The 18,536-nt window shown below is 56.5% G+C and overlaps 2 protein-coding genes and 1 non-coding gene across 3 annotated transcripts; all 3 read left to right on the top strand.

Annotated features, from left to right (window-relative positions):
- Positions 1-4,358: 4,358 nt before the first annotated feature.
- ZNF213 (zinc finger protein 213) lies at positions 4,359-10,370 on the top strand. Its single transcript, XM_040635447.1, has 6 exons — positions 4,359-4,576; positions 5,718-6,229; positions 6,953-7,076; positions 7,260-7,330; positions 7,534-7,657; positions 8,678-10,370. The coding sequence occupies exons 2-6, from the start codon at positions 5,831-5,833 to the stop codon at positions 9,412-9,414; spliced, it is 1,455 nt and encodes a 484-aa protein (XP_040491381.1). The 5' UTR covers positions 4,359-4,576; positions 5,718-5,830; the 3' UTR covers positions 9,415-10,370.
- A 1,271-nt stretch (positions 10,371-11,641) lies between these two features.
- On the top strand, positions 11,642-16,882 carry LOC103668807 (caspase-14-like). Its single transcript, XM_040634446.1, has 11 exons — positions 11,642-11,716; positions 11,802-11,942; positions 12,047-12,242; positions 12,354-12,442; positions 13,323-13,430; positions 13,558-13,725; positions 14,281-14,503; positions 14,857-14,973; positions 15,390-15,464; positions 15,966-16,072; positions 16,680-16,882. Exons 1-11 carry the CDS (start codon positions 11,642-11,644, stop codon positions 16,791-16,793), a joined length of 1,413 nt encoding a protein of 470 aa, XP_040490380.1. The 3' UTR covers positions 16,794-16,882.
- Positions 16,883-17,626: 744 nt separating this feature from the next.
- TRNAR-CCG lies at positions 17,627-17,699 on the top strand. The gene has a single exon. It is a non-coding gene; the product is annotated as a tRNA-Arg (tRNA).
- The last annotated feature ends 837 nt before the right edge of the window (positions 17,700-18,536 follow it).

Genomic DNA, 18,536 nt, shown 5'->3' with positions numbered 1-18,536 from the left:
GGGGGGGAGTGGGGGTGGCTCTGTGGAGCGTGCGGAGGGAGGGAAAGGGCGGGGAAACGTTAAGTAGAGGCTTTGCTGAGTTCACTTACTCGTTTTTCAAATACGAAATGAATGCCTGCGTTCCAGGTTCTTTGCTAAACATTGAGGACTGCGCGATGACAAAGCCAGACAAGATCCTTGCCCTCACGGAGTTCCGGTCTGGTGAGGGAGACTGATAAGCAGATAAGTGACACAAACATTGCTTTCAAGTAGTGACAAGTTCCAAAAGAAATGAACGGGTGAAGCGATGGAGGATGTTAGGAACGGAGTGTCAGAGAGGCACCTTCAAGGCGGGAACAATTTTTTTTTTTTTTTAAGATTTTATTTATTTATTTGACAGAGAGAGAGGGAACACAAGCAGGGGGAGTGAGAGAGGGAGAAGCAGGCTTCCCGCTGAGCAGAGAGCCTGACACAGGGCTTGATCCCAAGACACTGGGATGATGACCTGAGCCAGAAGCAGATGTTTAACCAACTGAGCTACCCAGGCACCCCCCCTTTTTAAAATATTTTATTTATGATTTTTAAAATTTTAATCAAATGGGAATATTACGTACAAGTTTATATTGATAAATTTGAAGTTGTAGATGAAAGGGATGGTTTCCTAGAAAAATTACCAAAATTTAGTCAGGATGACATGGAAATCTGAATATCTAATATCCTACAAGAGAAATTATAAAAATAAATATTTTTATGTTCTATTTTTAAAGCCTTATTTGTTTTTTTGAGAGAGAGAGAGAGAGTGCACAAGCGGGAGGGACAGAGGGAGAGAGAATCCCAAGCCGACTCCATGCCAAGCGCAGAGCCTGATGCTGGGCTGCTTTCACGACCCTGAGATCAGGACAAGAGCTGAAACCAAGAATCAGTCGTTCAACTGACTGAGCCCACCCAGGTGCCCCTTAGGTTCATTTGTTTGTTTGTTTGTTTTTAAAAGATTCCATTTATTCATTTGAGAGAGAAAGAGAGAGCGCGAGCGCACAAGTGTGTGGGGGGAAGGGCAGAGGGAGAGTGAGAAGCTGTCTTCCTGCTCAGCAGGGAGACCGATGTGGCGCTCCATCCAAGGACCCTGGATCATGACCTGATCTGAAGGCAGATGCTTAAAGGACTAAGCCACCCAGGTGTCCCCCTTATATTCTATTTTTAATGAAAAAAAACTCCTAGTAAGCAGTAATTTAGTTAGGGCATACACTCTGTTTGTAATAGAGGTTCAAAATAGCAGTGGCTTAAACATGGTATCCATTTCTTTCTCACATCACTGCCTGGGTATAAATCCCAGTTTGGTGGCTCCACAATCCTCAGGAATCCAGGCACTTCTGTCTCATTGCTTTGATACCTCTGGGTGTTACTCTCGTCCGCAAGGTCCACGCCACTATGTCCAAATTTCTTTTAGCAGCTGGGAAAAAGAGAATAGGAAGACAGGACACATCCCCTTCTAGTAAGATACATACATCACGTCTGCTCACATCACATTGCCTTCAATTTAATTACATGGCCATGGTTAGCTGCAGAAGAGGCTGGGAAATCCTTATTCTTTTTTTTTTTTTTAAGACTATTTATTTACTTGAGAGAGAGAGAGAGCATAAGCTGGGGTGGGAGGGCAAGGGAGAGGGAAAAGCAGACTCCCTGCTGAGTGGGAAGCCTGACATGGGGCTTGATCCCAGTACCTTGAGATCATGACCTGAGCTAAAGGCGGGCACTTTAAACCGACTAAGCCACCCAGGCGCTCTTACTCCTTATTCTGAATAGCTATGTGCCTGTTGAAAAATTCTTACTATAGAAGGAGAAAACTGATACTGGGAACAGCTAGTAGTCTTTCTGCTGCAAATGAGAATAGATACTCCTTAACATGAGCATGGATCTATATCAGGGACAAACAATGGATAATTGTAAATCATTAAAACTATTTTCATTAAGCAAGACAATGATGCCTGTTGTCCTCAACTTTTTACATTGTTTAGAGAGTTCTGGACTAAGACTAAGAAAATAATGAGTATAAATTCTGGAAATGAATATAAATTTTCTGGAAAGAAAATTCTGACTTTTTCATTATTTATAGATTCTATTTCCTAGCTAGAAAAATAAACTAAAATACTTTCAGAAAGAAAAGAAGTGTTATTGGATGGTCAATTTCAACGTAATCGTATACAAATAACTTGTCACTACCTGAACTGCCCAATAAAATATATGGTAAGTGTGCCAGTTATTAATTTGTTATTTCTCAGCCCACTGTACACACATTTTGTCCCACTTTGTGGTACTAGAGCCTTTCTCCTTTGCTAGCCAACTTTATGTGAGTCTTTGCCAACAGAGGGCGATGGGAAGAACACTGTAAATCCGCACCTAGAAAAAATGGACTATCAAGTTCCTTTTTCCCTGTGCAGTTTTCCACGGGGCCAGTAGAGGGAGGGGAGGGAGCCCAAGAGCATCCATTTGAGCAGTTCTCACAGAACAGTTTTGACTCATGCCCTCCAGCAAATTGTTCAAGCAAATGCTGGAAGGTGGGTGTTTGTATAAATGCCTTGCAATTACAGAAAATTGCAAACAATCTAAATGTCCAAGAGTAAGGAACTTTAAATACAATATGGAACTTCCATACTATGCAATACTATGCAGCTTGCAAAACAGATGCATCTTATTTATACATGGTGATATGGAAAGATATCCCCCCCCTTTTTAAGGTTTTCTTTATTGGGGCACCTGGGTGGCTCAGACGGTTAAGCGTCTGCCTCCAGCTCAGGTCATGATCCCAGGGTTCTGGGATCGAGCCCTGCATCGGGCTCCCTGTTGCTCTCTCACTATTTATTTATTTGGCAGAGAGAGCACAAGCTGGGGTACTGGCAGGCAGAAGGAAAGCGAAAAGCAGGCTCTCCGCTGAGCAGGGAGCCCAACGTGGGGATTGATTCCACGACTCTGGGATCATGACCTAAGCTGAAGGCAGACGCTTGCCAACTGAGCCACCCAGGTACCCTAGAGATATCCTTGATAGACTTTTGAGTCACCAAAACATTACTTACACAGAATTATTCCACATTTACATTAGAAATATTCACAGACGTAGAAGTGTAAAAACAGACTAAAATATTAATAATGCTCACTTCTGAATGGCCTTTTTAGGATTTTTTTTTTAACCTCCAGTTATTTTTTGCCTTCAGTTAGTCAACAAATACCGTGCCAGGCACAAATCCAGATGCTAGGAGTAGGGCAGTGAAAATGCTGACCTCACGGAGCTTCTAGTCCAGTAGTGGGGGACAAATATTACACAAGTATGTCAGGTAGTGATAAAAGGAAGAAAAATAAGGTAGGGCAGAAGCATCACGGGGGTGCTGTTTACATAGGGTTAGGGAAAGCCAATTGGAGGGAGCGACATTTGAGCAGATCGAAGGTGCTAGTTTTGTGGACATAGCTAGCTTTATGATTTTCCATACTTTAATTTTTTCCTACACTAGGCACGCAAGACTTGCATGATCAAGACAAATCAAAAGAGAGCTCTTTATATTTCAAGAAAAGATCTGCAGCCTCAGATCTCCAGGTAAAGTAGTAAGTAGAGTGTGGGGGCAGATACAAATGCATGGAAAGGAGAACCCAGAGCTCCCCGGCCCCAGGGACCCCGCCGCCCCGCAGACGAAGCTGACGGTGGGAGAGCTGGGGGCTCCCCGGGGTCAGCGTCCCCGCACGACCCCGGACAAAGGCTCGGTTGCGAAGAATCGCCGCGGGAGGCTCCGCGTGCCTCACTGGACTGCATTTCCCAGGAAGTTCCACGCCCCGCTAGGAGCCGCTAAAGACTTTGGCTAGGGCGGGCCCCAAAAGGCTGGAAATGAGTATCCCGGGGCCGAGCGGCGCGCCTGTCTTCGGCCCTCCGCCCTCCACCCACTCAAGGCAAGCACCGGGGCCGGAAGGAAGAGTCCGTTCTCAGCAGATCCCTTCCGGCGTATAGGGCACTCTACTCGTGGCTGGCGGTTTTGCCTTTTCGTCCTTAACGGACCAGGACCGCAGAGAAATCTGAAAGAACGAGCGTAGAAGCGGACCTCAGCTCGGGGCATAGGTGTTGACACGCAGGGCGCCGCTGCCTCCTGATTGGCCAACTCTGGGAATTCTCCCCGTTCATTGGCTATCCGTCAGGGAAAAGGCGGACTCAATGGGCAAAAGGCTTTCTGGGGCGTGTAGTTCCGATGCTTCCTGCGACTCATGCGCCATGTTGTTTCCCGGCGAGCCCCGCGCGAACTTCCGGCGCAGGGACCTGGCGGCGGAACTAGGAACGCCTGGGCGGTTGTGGGCGGTGTGTATCCCGGGGGCGGGACCGGCGACGCGGGCTGCGGAGCTGCGAAATCGAGCGCGGTGCTCCAGGCGGCAGTGGCCGCCGCCCCGAGACAGAGGGCGGAGGGGGCGCGCGCTGCTGGGAAGTGCCGTGGGTGGGGTCGCCTGCGCCCGCGTTGCCCGCCAGCCGCCTCTCAGCAGCGCGCAGGCGAGGCTGCTGGGGTCGGAGCGCGGGGCTCCGGCCAGGTCCGCGTTCCCGCCCGCCGCGTCCTGCCGAGCGACCCTGGTGAGTCCCTGGCCCTGTGCGAGCGGAGCCTTCTCCTCGGTCACTGGAGGATGAGAATGGAGCGCGTACCTTTCAGGGGTGTTGTGAGGAGTGGAAGAATAAAGTAAATAAAGTGCTTAGTGTGTAGTAGAGAAGGACTGGAAACAAGCTGAATGCCTCACTCGGTACCTGTTAAGAAACTGGAGCGCATCCACATCGTGGAATCTCCAAGAGCGGCTAATGAAGAAGCGTTGTTAGGTGGAAAAGCAAGATATAAAGTAGTATGTGCAGTAAGACCTCATTTACGTAAACCACACAAAAACACTTGGTTTTCCCCGTTTCTGTGGATACATTTTCAGTAAATGGACAGGGAAAAGTCCAGGAGGTCACTTGTCACACTGTTGCGGGGCGGATGCAACTGCATTTGGAAGGGAGTTTCTATTTTATGTGTTTCTGTATTGTTTAACCCCCCCCTTTTTATTATAACGGTCTGTGTCATTTTTTTGTTTTTGAAACACAAGAGCAATTAAAGAAAATTTCAACATATATAATTTTCAGGACTATTGTAAGGAGTAGCAATGTAAGGTATAAATATGTGTCATTCGTTCATATGTACCTGTGGATAAATGGCTTAGCCTGGTGTGTGTGGTGAGCTCTTCGCTGACACCCCAGGGCCAAGATGTGTTTTGAAATTCAGAAGTTTTCAGATTTGAGGAGGGTAATACAGTACACATGGTATATCAAGTAACCCCACCAGCAGAATCTGCAGCAATACTCAATAATCAAATGTACCAACTCCATTTTTTACCAACTGTAATACACATACAGAAATACACATGGTAAGTACAGCTTGGTGAATATTTACAAGCTGAAGAAACACATGAATATTTTTTGCTGTAAAACATATAAGCATTTACATTAGTGTGATAAGTGGAGATGATGACTAGGCTCACATCAGTAGGCCAGGTCTTAAAAACCTGGGAGTTTTGGATTTCAGAGCTGAGGATAAGGGGCTGTAGACCTGTATTGGTAGAACAGTCACATGAGCAAAGCATTACGGGACAGCCTAGAAAAGACTCAGGGCCAGGAAAGGACAGGAGCAGGCTGGCTGGTGTTTGCTCATATACTGCCCCCCCCCTCCTGCTTTTTGCTCTTTCCCCAGGAGTGCGTGTGCAGATGCCCACCCGGCTGCCACAGGGGATCCCTCTGGGAGACTGAAGGGCAGGCTCCCAGGCCAGGTTGAGGCCAGCTAGTCCTGAGCTTTAGGCCAGGGGAATGGCAGCACCCCCGGAGCCTCAGGATGAGGCCTCTGGGGAGGGAGAAGGGCTGCTGATCGTGAAGGTGGAAGATTCCTCCTGGGAGCAGGACTCTGCCCAGCAAGAAGACAGCAGGGATTCTGAGGCCTGTCGCCAGCGCTTTCGGCATTTCTGCTATAGGGATGTGGGCGGGCCCCACGAGGCCTTCAGCCAGCTGTGGGAGCTCTGCTGCCGCTGGCTTCGGCCGGAGCTGCGCACCAAGGAGCAGATCCTGGAGCTGCTGGTGCTGGAGCAGTTCCTGAGCGTGCTGCCCGAAGGCGTCCAGGACTGGGTTCGAGAGCGGTGTCCAGGGAGTGGCGAGGAGGCCGTTGCCTTGGTGGAGGTCCTGCAGAAGCAGCCAGTGAAAGCATGGCCGCAGGTGAGGGGCCCCTCCCATACCCAGGGGCACCTGGCTGGCCCCTGGCTGAAGAGCGGTGGCCATCTTCATAGAAACAAGTCCTCCAGGGGTGGTGGGGATGCAGAGCCAGAGGGAGCATCAGCAGGTGCGCCTCATAACAGGGGTTCCCTTTCTGAAAGACACTGTCCAAATGAGTCTGGTTTCTTCTTGGTGGCTTAGGAGGGCAGCAGCAGGACCAAAGTGGGCGTGTTCCAGGAAGGCAGTTTTAGCTCCACACAGGTTCTGTAAATATTTTTTTGTGTTCTGCAATAGGCCAGGCCCTGGGGATACAGTGATATGTATGATGAGAGCAACAGAGTAGGTATGAGAAGGTAGCTGTCCACGTGAACCGTGCTCGCTGTGGGGTGTTGGATTCTTGACCTTGGGGAGGTGCTAATGAGTGGCTGGGGTGTGGAGTCCCACCCTTGGCATGGAGGTCTGCCCCCACGCCCCCTTACTAAGTGGCTCTGTGATTTGGCCTTTGGGAGCTGTTCTTGCCTCATGCTTGATCCGGGAGTGTCCTTGGGCACACAGCACTGCCTGGTGTCACCTTCCTCCTCTGGATTTTTCTGGGACCCCGTGTGGTTCTCCTTCCCCACCCCCTTGCATCCTGAGGGACGTGTCCTGTGTCTCCTTCCCAGGGATTAAGCTCTGTCTCCCCCATCTGGTCTCGGGGCTGATGAGCATGTTGTGGTTCCTGCACAGGAAGTGCCCTCAGAGGAGGCGGAACCCGAGGCTACAGTCCAGGGACCCCAGGCCAAGGGGCTTCCCATGAAGGTGGGGGCACGAGGCTGGCCACCCGCACCTTGGGAGCAGCACAGCCATGGTGGTGAGTAAGCTTGTAGGCCACAGAGGGCTGGGCAGAGGCTGGCTCCCTCTCGGGCGTGGCCTGGAGGGTAGCAGGAAGGGTATTTCTGTTCTAGGAAGACTCGGAATGTGTGTGCTTGTGCGTGTGTGAGATCTCATTCCTGGCCTGGGCTGGCCTCTGTGAGGCTCTGTTCTTTTCCTTCAGCCCAGTTTCCTGCTCTTAAAGAAGGGAGTACCCGAGAGACGACCGACCCCTGCTGTGCCTCTGAGGGCCACGTGAGTTACCAGTCCATTTGTCCCCTCCAAGGCCCTTGGTGCTGTCTTGAGTCCCTAAAATGGGCCTTGTGTTTTCATCAAGGCCTCTTCCATCCATCCTGCTCCTGCCTGGACCCATCCTGTTCCCCATCCCAAGGGGGAGTTCACAGTGGCAGTCCTGAGCCAGGTGGTTTGTTTTTGTTTTTGTTTTAACCTCATTCTAGGGACCTGTGACATTTGGAGACATTCCCTTCTATTTCTCCCGGGAAGAATGGGGGTCTCTGGACCCTGCTCAGAGGGAACTCTTCTGGGACATAAAGCGAGAGAACTCCCGGAATGTTGCCCTGGGTAAGCAGTGGGTGTAGACAGGACCCTTGGGGTCCTTGGCTCCTCCAGACTGGAAGCAGCAGCCTTCTTGAGGGTCCCAGTGACAGAGGGTGGGCGCAGGCAGGCCATACACCCCTGTATGTCCCTGCTGGAATCCTCAGTCTTCCCATCTTCTCCTTAGCTGGCTGGAAAGTGGGCTTTTGCTGGGTCTTTTCAAAAGCCCTGGGTGATTTTTCCTTTGTGTCAGTGTTCATTTTTCTTTGCCTATAAGTGTGTGTTACCATATGATGGGTGCTTGCAACGTGCCAGCACTATGCTGAGCTCTCATACGGGCATTTTCTTGTGATTCTCACAACGTGCTGTGTAGAAGTGTTGTGCCAGTTCACAGACGAGGGACCTGAGTGTCAGAGAGTCAATGGGACTGAGCTGGGACTCTGTCCTTGCAGTAGTTGTGAGGTCCCCTCCGTCTGTCCTGCGAAGAGGGGCTGACAGAACACCTGTTGTCCCTGCACCAAGGCCTGGGTCCTGCTCTTCGGAGGCCATCCTCCTGGAGCTCCTCTCCGCGCTATAGCCTTTCCGAGCACTGTTTGGGGAGCCTCTCATTTAATCCCCGTGACCCAGTGGGCGGGCTAGGATCATTCCCTGTCCAAATCTGTTCTTGAGTTTAGGGGACAAGAGCTTGTGGGATGAGAGCAGCCATGTAGGCTGAACCCACGTAGGTTCTCAGTTTCTGGTAAGAAATACTGAGGGTTTGGATGATTTACAAATACCTGAATTTATTCAGTTTTGGAGTGTGAATAGCCAAGGTTCAGAGGGAGACACAGGATGCCAGTGTGGACACGGGTGTGGAAGGGTTGGGCTTATAATTAGTAAGCGTCTATGCAGGCAGGATCAGCCCAGCTGGGCCCCTTGCCTCTATCTCTGAAGTGTTTCTCTGCTGGCATTTTATCTTGTCCCTGTTTTACGGTGGAGGAAACCGAGGCTGGGGTCTGTGCAGCCCAGGGCTTTCTGGACCTGAGTCCTGTTTCTGCCTCGCCCCAGCTCTGGTCCCAGAACCCAGTGGAACTGAAGAGGCCGCCCCCTCTCGGCTTGCGGGTTTGGGGTTCAAGAGCCAAAGCGAGCAATCTGGGCTGGAGGAGGCTGTGACGCTGCCGGGCCAGGCCGGCGGCGGCGGCGGCGGCGGCGGAGGGCGCGGCGATGTGACTGTGTCCTGGCGCCCCGAGGAGGCCGAGGCCTGGGAGGGCGTGGTCCGGCCGGGGGCGCCCCTGGGCCGCGCAGTGGGGGCGCGGAGGGGGCGGCCGCCCACGCGCCGGCGGCAGCTGCGGGACCTGGCGGCCGAGAAGCCGCACAGCTGCGGCCAGTGCGGCAAGCGCTTCCGCTGGGGCTCGGACCTGGCGCGCCACCAGCGCACGCACACGGGCGAGAAGCCGCACAAGTGCCAGGAGTGCGAGAAGAGCTTCCGCAGCTCGTCGGACCTGGTACGCCACCAGGGCGTGCACACGGGCCAGAAGCCCTTCTCCTGCTCCCAGTGCGGCAAGAGCTTCAGCCGCAGCGCCTACCTGGCCGACCACCAGCGCATCCACACGGGCGAGAAGCCCTTCGGCTGCAGCGAGTGCGGCAAGAGCTTCTCGCTGCGCTCCTACCTGCTGGACCACCGGCGCGTGCACACGGGCGAGCGGCCCTTCGGCTGCGGCGAGTGCGACAAGAGCTTCAAGCAGCGCGCCCACCTCATCGCCCACCAGAGCCTGCACGCCAAGATGGCCCAGCCCGTGGGCTGAGGGCTGGCGAGGGCCCTGCGGCCCACCCGGGGCTGGGGCGGGGTGTGGTCTCCCCAGGGCGAGGCAGCCGCCCCCGGGGTTCTCTCCGCATCTGCCGCCTCCATCCCGGCTGCCCGGCCCTCTCCCTGGGCCTGGCCCACACTCCCAGGGAATGGAAAGCCCCGAGCACCTCGCGGCCATTCCCCTTCTTGCTTTCGGGGTTTCTCTTGCCCTCTGGCTTCCTGGGGCCCCAGCACATTCCTGGCCCGTGGCCTCAGCCTGGGAGAAAGGCTTGGGCGTCAGAGACATGTGAGGACTCTGGCAGGGCCTGGGGTCCCCCCTCCCCAGCCTTGCTTGCCCCGTGGCTCTTTCTTCCCTGCCCTAACGGCTGAGTCCGTGGGCCTGGCCCTCTGCCCTGCCAAGCTGTGCCTTCCGGTGGGTGTGGAGGACAGGCCTTGACCTGCAGGCTGCTGCTGGGCTCTGGGAGGGACAGCCGATCGATGGCTGTGAGGATCTGGGTCCTGGGTGTGGCCACAGGGGCTTTCCAGCCTCATCCCCTCCCATTTCCAGGCCATGACCACTTTGCCCCATCTGGAGACGTGGAAACTGCCTGCCTCCGCTCTTAGCTGACTTGCCCCCCCCCCCCAAGTGAGTCCCTGTGAGAGACCCCCTGCCAATCTGGTGAGGGTGGTGGGGGCTCAAGGGACAGGAGGCCCACACTGAAGACCAAGGACAGGGCTGGTGGAGGCTGGCTGCTCCCCGCTCCTCCCCTCTCCAGAGGTGTGGGGTTTGTGACACTTAACACTAGCACTCTGTCAGCGCTTGGTCGCTGACTCCCTAAGCACTGCGCTCCACGTGCCGTCCGCATCGTCTGCGGATTGGCATTCACAGGGACAGACCACAGGCTCCCCAAAGGAGCTCGGCTCTGCTGGTCTCAAAAGGGCAGCAGAGGACGTTGAATAAATAACGAAAACTTCCTCTAGGTGGTTCTGTTCTTTGTGTGGTTGCCGGGCGGGGTCGGGATTCCTGTCTCTATGCCCTCTGGTTTGGTGGTGCCAGGTGGTCACCAGGTGGAGCCACATCCTTGGCTTCCAGGTTGTCTGGGTCCCAAAGGACAGCCTTGAGTCTCAGACTCTTATCAGCCTGTGTCAGTCAGTGTCTGCCCTGGACCGGGGGCAGCTCAGGATGGGACAGTTGGTGGCACCCCTCACCACCCTGGCAGGACAACGCAGGAGCTGAGCAGGTCATTGCCAGGCCAGTCCCCTTCTCCTCAATGGCCACCTGAAGAAGCAGGCTTGGGTATGGGGTGAGTGGTGGTGGTGGGGGTGTGCTCTTGCTGCTCAAGGGGATCCAGAACTCTAAGCTGGTCCCTGTCCTCGGATCCCTTAGCGGGAGAGGACTGCTGGGTCAGAATTGCCCCTTCCCCATTCCCCACCCCGCCCTTGACATCTGACCCCTCCCCTGCCGAAGCCGCAGCCTGGAGCCTGCACAGAACTGGTGGGTGCACGGTCAGAGGTCCTTCCACCCCCACAGACCCCTTCCTAGTTTGCCTGGTAGTAGCCTCACCGGGCCGCCTAAAGGGTGGTGGGAGCAGACTGCAATAGAATGTTCTGTCCCTTAGTCTGTGTGCCAGCCTCTCTGGCCCCAGGGCCCTTCCTCAGCCAGCCCCCCATTTAACACTTGCTTCATCCTGAGCTCATTATGATGGACCCCACTTTCCAGATGAAGCATCTGGGCTCCATTGTGGACAGATGACTCCAGTTGGGGGTTTCTACCTGTGAGACAGCACCTGTCACCGTTCCTCATACCCTTGTGCTCAAGGCCGCAGTGTGCATATGTGTGGGTGGTGGTGTGGGTGCTGTGCAGGAGTGAGGAAAGGGTGGTGGGAGCCTTGCATGGACTTTTTTGGTACTGGTGGCCAGCTCAGTAGGGAGATACTCCTGTGAAACAAGATCAGATAGGAGGTGGGCCAAGAGCTAAGAATAGGATTGGGCATAGGCTCCTGGCTCAGGTGGGGGTGTGCCAATGCCAGCCAGGAAGTAGCCTGCTGGAGCAAGAGAACAGGACAGGGACTGAGGCAGTGGGGCCCAAGACCCAGGGTTCCAGGGAAGGAGCAGAGTCCAGCTGAGCTCATAAACAGAGCTGATAGGCCAGGGCTCAGGGCAAGGGCAAGTACTGGCACCCAGGGCATTGGTACCGGGGTCAGGAGTTTAGCTCGGTGCTCAGAGGAAGCCCCCACCCGGCCCCCATGGCCTTCCTGGTGGCTGGGACCCTGCAGGTGGCCTCGAAGATGGCAGATGCTCGACAGAGTCTGGAAAGAAAGGTAGTGGGAGGCACTGCCTGGCCCAGCCCATTCCTGGCTCTCAGCTGAGCCCCACCCCAGCCCAACTCTGGCCTTGCCTCCCCAGGGGAAGTACGGCTTGCAGGGTCCAAGGGTGGCCCTGACACTCTGCAGCCCTGAGGTGTCAGCGTCTACAGTTGCTGTCCTGGAAGGTGTGTTCCGGACCCTGGGCTTTGAGAGCTGCCAGAGGAGGGAGGCCTCTGTCCAGGTGAGTCTTCACCTGACTCCCACCTCCACCCTCATCCCAGCACCCACCCCCAGCCCCACCCTGGGGCCTCCCTGGACTCAGGCCCAGCTTTGCTCTTGCCCTAGGGCTTCCTTGGGGAGCTGGCTGGCTTCCAGGAGCAGCTGGATGCCCTTGGGGGCCCTATGGGCTGTGCCTTAGTGGCCTTGGTGGCCCCCCGTGGGCAGCTGAGGCAGCCCCAGCAGCTGGTCCAGGAGCTAAGCCACTGTAGGGCCCTGTGGGGCTGCCCCAAAGTTTTCCTGCTGCTCTCAAGCGCTCCTGGGGGTGAGTGGGCTGGGCAGGGACACTGGTTGTGGGACGGTGCCGAGCAGGGGTGGGGGTGGACAGGAGGGCCAAGACCTACCCTCCAGGCCAACGTACTGTTTCTCCACCCAGCTGCCTCTGAGCCTGGAGCTTTCCTCACTGTCCTGAGCGAACTCTGTGGCCGATTTCCTCACTGGTCTCTGCTGCAGCTACTGACAGAGGTGGGGGCTCCAGATGGGGAGTCCCTGGGAGGGGGTGTGCCAGTCACTTCCCCTGGCTCTGCTGTGCTCTCCTGAACCTGTTTGACAGTTCGATTCATCCCCCCCATTCATTGTACAGATGAATCTTTATTGTCTATGCATGTGGTATCAGCCTCGAGCCCTTGCATCCCACTCCACCCATGCCCCTCCTCACCCCACTCAAGATCCCCCAGACACTCTCAACTGCTTCTCAGCTTCATGCCTTTGCCCACACCACTCCCTCCGGCTTGCCCTCCTGTTGTCCCAGCCAGCCTCACACATTCCCTTCCAGGCTGTCAGTGATGCCCTTTCTTGAGCTCCCCGAGTCAGCGCCTATCCTTCTGCCCAGCACTGTTCACATTCCCACAGTGCCTGTCCCATCAGACTGCAGGTCCCTGAAAGCCAGAGTTGTGAATGATCCAGTTCTGGTCTGGGCTGGAGGCCCAAAGTTCTCACTGGGCAGTTGGGTGGCTGCTGGTGACCCTGGAGGGTCAGGGTCAGGACCCAGGTGGTACCTACCGTGTGAGCCTTCGCAGATGGTCCCCAACCTGCTCTAGGGAGCGCCCCAGCTCTGCGCACACTCATTCCTGGGGTGGGGAGCGGTGTGGTTAATGGCATGGCCGCCATCCACTTAAGGACATCCATGTCCAGGGAAGCCATGACATTGAACCTGAACTAGGACACCCCCTTCATGCCCTCCCCTTGTTTTGTCTTCTCCTCCCTACATTCTGGCAGGGGACCCCAAAGACCCTGCGATAGCCATGAGCTAGTCAGGCTGTACCCTGAAGCCAGTATCCTGTTCCCTCTCCAAACTGCACCCCCGTGGAGCAGCCCCCTAGGGGTTTCTGGTACCCCCCCCCAGGTCTTCTACAGGACAGCCAAAGAGTCAGAGGCCACCTGCTGTCCAGTCCTCCGGAGCTCCTTGCGGGGTGCACTGTGCCTGGGGGACGTGGAACCCTGGGAGCCCCAGGTGAGGGGAACAGGGTGGGGTGACAGCAGTTGCAAGAGGGACAGAGGCTCAGGGAGACCTGAGATGGGGGACGTGAGGAGCTGGGAGGTTCTCAGACCACTCTGAATACTCCTTAACTTGTCTGTAGCTGGAACCCAGCCCCAGCACTCAGTATGACCTGTCTGGGACCAGGGCCGCGCTCCTCCTGTCCGTGGTCCATGACCGGCCCGGGGCCCAGCATGATGTGGAGGCGCTGGGGGGCCTGTGCCGGGCCCTGAGCTTCAAGACCACCCTAAGGACAGACCCTACGGCCCAGGTGAGGTGAAGGCCAGAGCTCTGGTGGTGCTCTGAAGGAAGGTCACGCCCCACCCCAGGACCCAATGGACTCTCTCTGAGGCCTCTCATCCCCCCCACCTGCCGCCCCGCCGTCTGTCTGGCTTCCATCCTTATCCTTCCTGCTGCATACATGTGGAGCTCACCCCCTGGGCTCCTGCAGCCTACCCTGCTGTTTCTCCATTCCCCCAACTCCAGGCTCCAGCGGGACCCTCCAGCTTTTCCCGGGAGGGTCTCGGCTTCCTTCTCAGACACCTGCCAGCTCATTGTCCTCCCCTCACACCTCTTCGCTTTTTGGAGCATTTTCCCTGCCCTGGCCAAAGGCCCACCTGCAAGAGGCTAGATCACATGTCCCCTCCAATTAGGCCATGCCAGCTTTGCAGTAGGGGGGTTAGAAAAAGGACTTCCGCTGTGGGCCTGAGGCTGGCAGGAGGTGGGAAGTAGGGTGGGCAGGGGCTGGAGAAGCCTCCCTGGAGGACCACCAGGCACGGGGGAGGCCAAGCCCCGGGCCCAGGCCTCAATCTAGTCCCCACCCCAGGCTTTCCAGGAGGAGATGGCCCAGTTCCGAGAGTGCCTAGATGCCCGCAGGGCCCCAGTGAGCTGTGCCCTTGTGGCCCTCATGGCCCATGGGGGGCCACAGGGCCAGCTGCTGGGGGCGGACGGGCAAGAGGTCCAGCCAGAGGCGCTGGTGCAGGAGCTGAGCCACTGCAGGGCCCTGTGGGGCTGCCCCAAGATCTTCTTGCTCCAGGCCTGCCGTGGGGGTGAGTGGGGCCCAGGCCCCCCGCGCTGAAGGCCAGGCCAGGTCCCCGCCTCCCTCCTGCCTCCTCCTGCTGTAGCTTTGCACATGCAGTCCTCAGCCTCCCAGGACTTGCTGTCCACCTTCTCCAGGAGGCCTCAGCGCTTGTGCTTCACCTGCCCCATCTCCTAGCCTCTCCTAGAAGTCAAGTCCACCCACTTGAGCACTTCACCCTCGGTACATGCTGTTCTGTGCTCTGAGTGCTTCCGGCCTGGCAGGCCTGCCCTAGGCTTCTGGGGGCTGGGCTGTTGACCCCTGGGGGCACCCCCAGGTATCTGCTGAGCAAAAGGATCTGCGTATCCCCCCCAACCCTTTCAGGGCAGAGGGACGCCGGTGTGGGGCCCACAGCTCTACCCTGGTTCCGGTGCTGGCTGCGGGCCTCACCAACCACCCCCTCGCATGCCGATGTCCTCCAGATCTATGCTGATGCCCAAGGTGGGTGTGCCTTCCTTCTGGAGCCTAGGCTTGGCCGGGACTGGTGGGAGGGCTGTCCGGTGTGCCTTTCCAGGGCTCTGACCTGGGGTCCTGCTGCTACCTGCGTCCTCTTTGCCAAGAGGATGGGAAGGAAAACTTCCTAAATTGCAAGGACCTTTGAAAATCGAGGGCTTCGGCCCCTGCCTGAGCCTCAAAACAGCCCTGGAGGCGGGAAGATGAGATAGCTTTCCTAAGGGCACAGCTGAGAACAGAGTTGTTGTTGTTGATGATGTTGAGATTTGAGTTCTGATTTGCCCTTTCTGTCCTGAGCTCATTCCACTGACTGCCCTGTGTGCCCTTGAGTCAGACTTGGGGGGACGCCTGGGGCTGGCAGAAGTCCCAGGATGCTGGGTAAACACAGTTGATCCTTCTTGCAGGCAGCTCCTCTGCGGGCCCCGCTCCGGGGAGCCCTGACCAAGCAGACGTCCTGATGGTCTATGCAGCTGCCGAGGGTAAGGGGACGGGTCATCGAGAAAGCCTGCTACACAGGGCCCTGCATCCTGGCTGGACATCTGGAGTGACTTTAGGGGAGCCAGGGCTGGGCAGGTGGGGTAAAGGGACACCAGCTCAGTTACAGTTAACCCGTCCTCCTTCCATATTTACGATTTATAAAAATAGTAACGATGGTGAGCTCACGTTGAGGGCCGACTGTGCCGAGCGCTGTAAATTCCATGAGGGATCTGCCTCAGGCCCCTGCTCAGCGCCCAGCACAGGGTAGGTTCACAGTGAATGTGTGTTCCATGTTTAGTCGGAATTGTATATTCACTCCACAAATGCAAGCAACAAGTTGTTCCAGAAGCCAGAAGTTCCTGCTCTTTGTACCATTCCCTTGCCTGACCCCTGAGGTCCTGTCTCTTTGCCCACCCATTTCTACCAACAAAGAGCCCCTGGGGATTGGAAGGCAGCAGGCAGGGGCCCAAGTCTGACACTCTGACCCTGGTCCTCTGGCCTAGGCTGTGTAGCCTATCGGGATGAAGAGAAGGGCTCAGACTTTATCCAGACTCTGGTGGAGGTCCTCAGAGCTGACCCCGGGGCAGAGCTCCTGGAGCTGCTGACTGAGGTGTGTTGGGGTTAGGGGCAGAGACCTGGCGAGAGGGGCTGGATTCATCCTTCTCCCCAGCCCTGGTGTTCTGATCCCCTCCCATTCACCCTGTGGGTGAGCACACACAGGGTGTCAGGTGCTGGCCAGTGAGAGCCTCAGCAGTTCTTAGCCGCATATACTCCCTGCCGGGTGGGGGATGGTGGTGGGGTGGAGGAGGACACTGCAACCACGCAGGGCCGCTGGGGGTTGCAGTTAGGAACAGAGTGGACCAGCAGGGGCTGTGACCCGCAGGCTCTGTAGTAAGAGTGGGTGGGCTGCCCCTGGTTCCTGCAGCAGGATGTGATTGGCTTGTTTGAATAATTTCAGAGGCTGCCAGGGAATTGAAGCCCCTCAGACTGAGGACAAGTGGAGTATGGAGGAACCAGCTGGGTGGGGAGCCTTTCCTGCCCTGTGGGGGGCACATCTGACAGGAGCAGGGGGCTCAGGGTTAGGCCTCGGAGGTCCTGTCAGGGCCAACGATGGCAAGGCAGCACTTGAAATTTTAGGCCTTACCATCCACGGGGCTCCAGGCTGGGTGCCAAGGGACCTGGGAGTCCTGGGCGCAGGCTGAGTGTGGTCCTCGCAGGTCAACCGACGGGTGTGTGAACTGGAGGTGCTGGGTCCCGACTGCCAGGAGCGCGTCAAGGCCTGCCTGGAGATCCGAAGCTCGCTTCGGCGCCAGCTCTGCCTGCAGGCCTGACTGCGCCCCTGCCGCCCGGGCGGGGGTGGGGTGGGGTGCCGACAGTGGGTGCTGCTGACTCCATCCACTCTACCGGCTCCTTTTCTGTCAATGGGTGCAGCAGCGCGGGCGCGGGGCTAAGGGAGGGGGCGTGCAATAAACTTCTGTGGATGATCGCTGTGCTCATGAACAGTGCCTGCCCTCGGAGGCGAGACAGTGGGAGAACGCATGCAAAGTGCCTGGCACTCCGTAAGGGTGCATTTGTGCTCCTGGGAGCCGGAGGCTGGGGCTTCCGGCAGGCGGAGGGACCGAGGAACCCTGCACGGGCTAGGCTGGGCTGGATGTTCCCAGAAGGGGCAGCCGGTGCCCACACCGCTGTCTCAGCTCGCGCACCCCGCCGGCGTCCCGCGCTGGGGCGGTGGGAAAGCGGGAGATGCGGTCTCGGCCTTCACGCAGGTCAGAGTCCAGTCTGGGACCACAAGACTGGACAGAGCACTGCAGGCTGATCGGTGCTGTGATGGGGACAGCACGGGGGCGCGGGGGCTGCGGGAGCAGTGGGCAGCCTCTCACCCAGCGCGCTTCGGGGCCACGTGGGGGAAGAGCTCCCAACCCGCCGGTTAGGACAGGAGGAGCCGGCGCGGCCTCGTCGGGGCTCGAACTCGGAGTCCAGTTCTCATGGACTGTCCTCGCGGAGCGGGCGGGCCTCCTTTCCGCGCGGGGCTCCAGCTCGCAGCCCCGCCCCCACAGGGCCCGAGGGGCGGAGCTCCTCGCCGGTAAGAGCATGCGCATTCCGGCACACCACGCAGGCGCCTTCAGCAGCTTTATGAGAGAAGCTGTGGAAGTGTCACTGGTGGGGCCGCGTGGCCTAATGGATAAGGCGTCTGATTCCGGATCAGAAGATTGAGGGTTCGAGTCCCTTCGTGGTCGCTGCAATGTTTGCTTTTCTCCCTCGCTTTTAAATTTTCCCTCTGTCGGGACGGCGCCCTCCGCGGAGTCTTAGGAGGCTCGGGCGGTGTCCCCGTCGCGCCGCCCCGCCCTGCCACACCCGGGAAGTCGCCCAGCTCCTGCAGGCGCGGAGCCCGGGAGCTAGGGCCTGCTCTACACCCCTGGCGACACCGAGGGAGCTGCGGGGCCCAACGCAGGCCAGAACCCGAAGCCACCGCAGCGAGTCCGAGAACCTCAGACGAGGCGGGTATAGTTCAGTCGACCAGAGCTGTGACAGACGAGGGGAGGAGTTGGATTGTTGCAGGGGGACGGGGGGAGTTGTCCCAAGGTCAGAGGACAGGTGCGTTTCAAAATATAATAGATTATTGTGATAAAAAAAAGTTTTGGAAATAGTGATGACGGTTGGATGATACGGTGCATGTAAGTGATGCCACCGAATCATACACTTAAAAATGGCTTAATTGCCCAGTTTAACGTCATATATAAATATATTTTGTCACAGTAAAAAATGTTTTAAAAATCTTATAGATTATTTCGATTTCTGGCAATGGTAGTGTACCTAAGTGACTTGTGTGAGTATATATTTAAAAGTTTAAATACAAAGACTATGCCAAGGATTGGGTCTTCATTTTACCTGGGGGAAAATGTCTTTACCTGAGGAACCAAGTTCTCTCCAAGGGATTCCGGCTAAGCCAGGTGATGACCTAGGTGATGTAACCTCCTCCCACCCGGTGACCGCCGGGGCAGTGGCAGCCGGAGCCCTCATACCGAACGGTGGGCGCAGGTGACCTGGGGTCCTACGGGGTATTACTTTATCGT

Source organism: Ursus maritimus, unplaced genomic scaffold, assembly GCF_017311325.1.
Source record: "Ursus maritimus isolate PB19 unplaced genomic scaffold, ASM1731132v1 scaffold_2, whole genome shotgun sequence".
In the NCBI taxonomy this organism is placed as follows: domain Eukaryota; kingdom Metazoa; phylum Chordata; class Mammalia; order Carnivora; family Ursidae; genus Ursus; species Ursus maritimus.
This window is presented reverse-complemented; position numbering and strand designations above follow the sequence as displayed.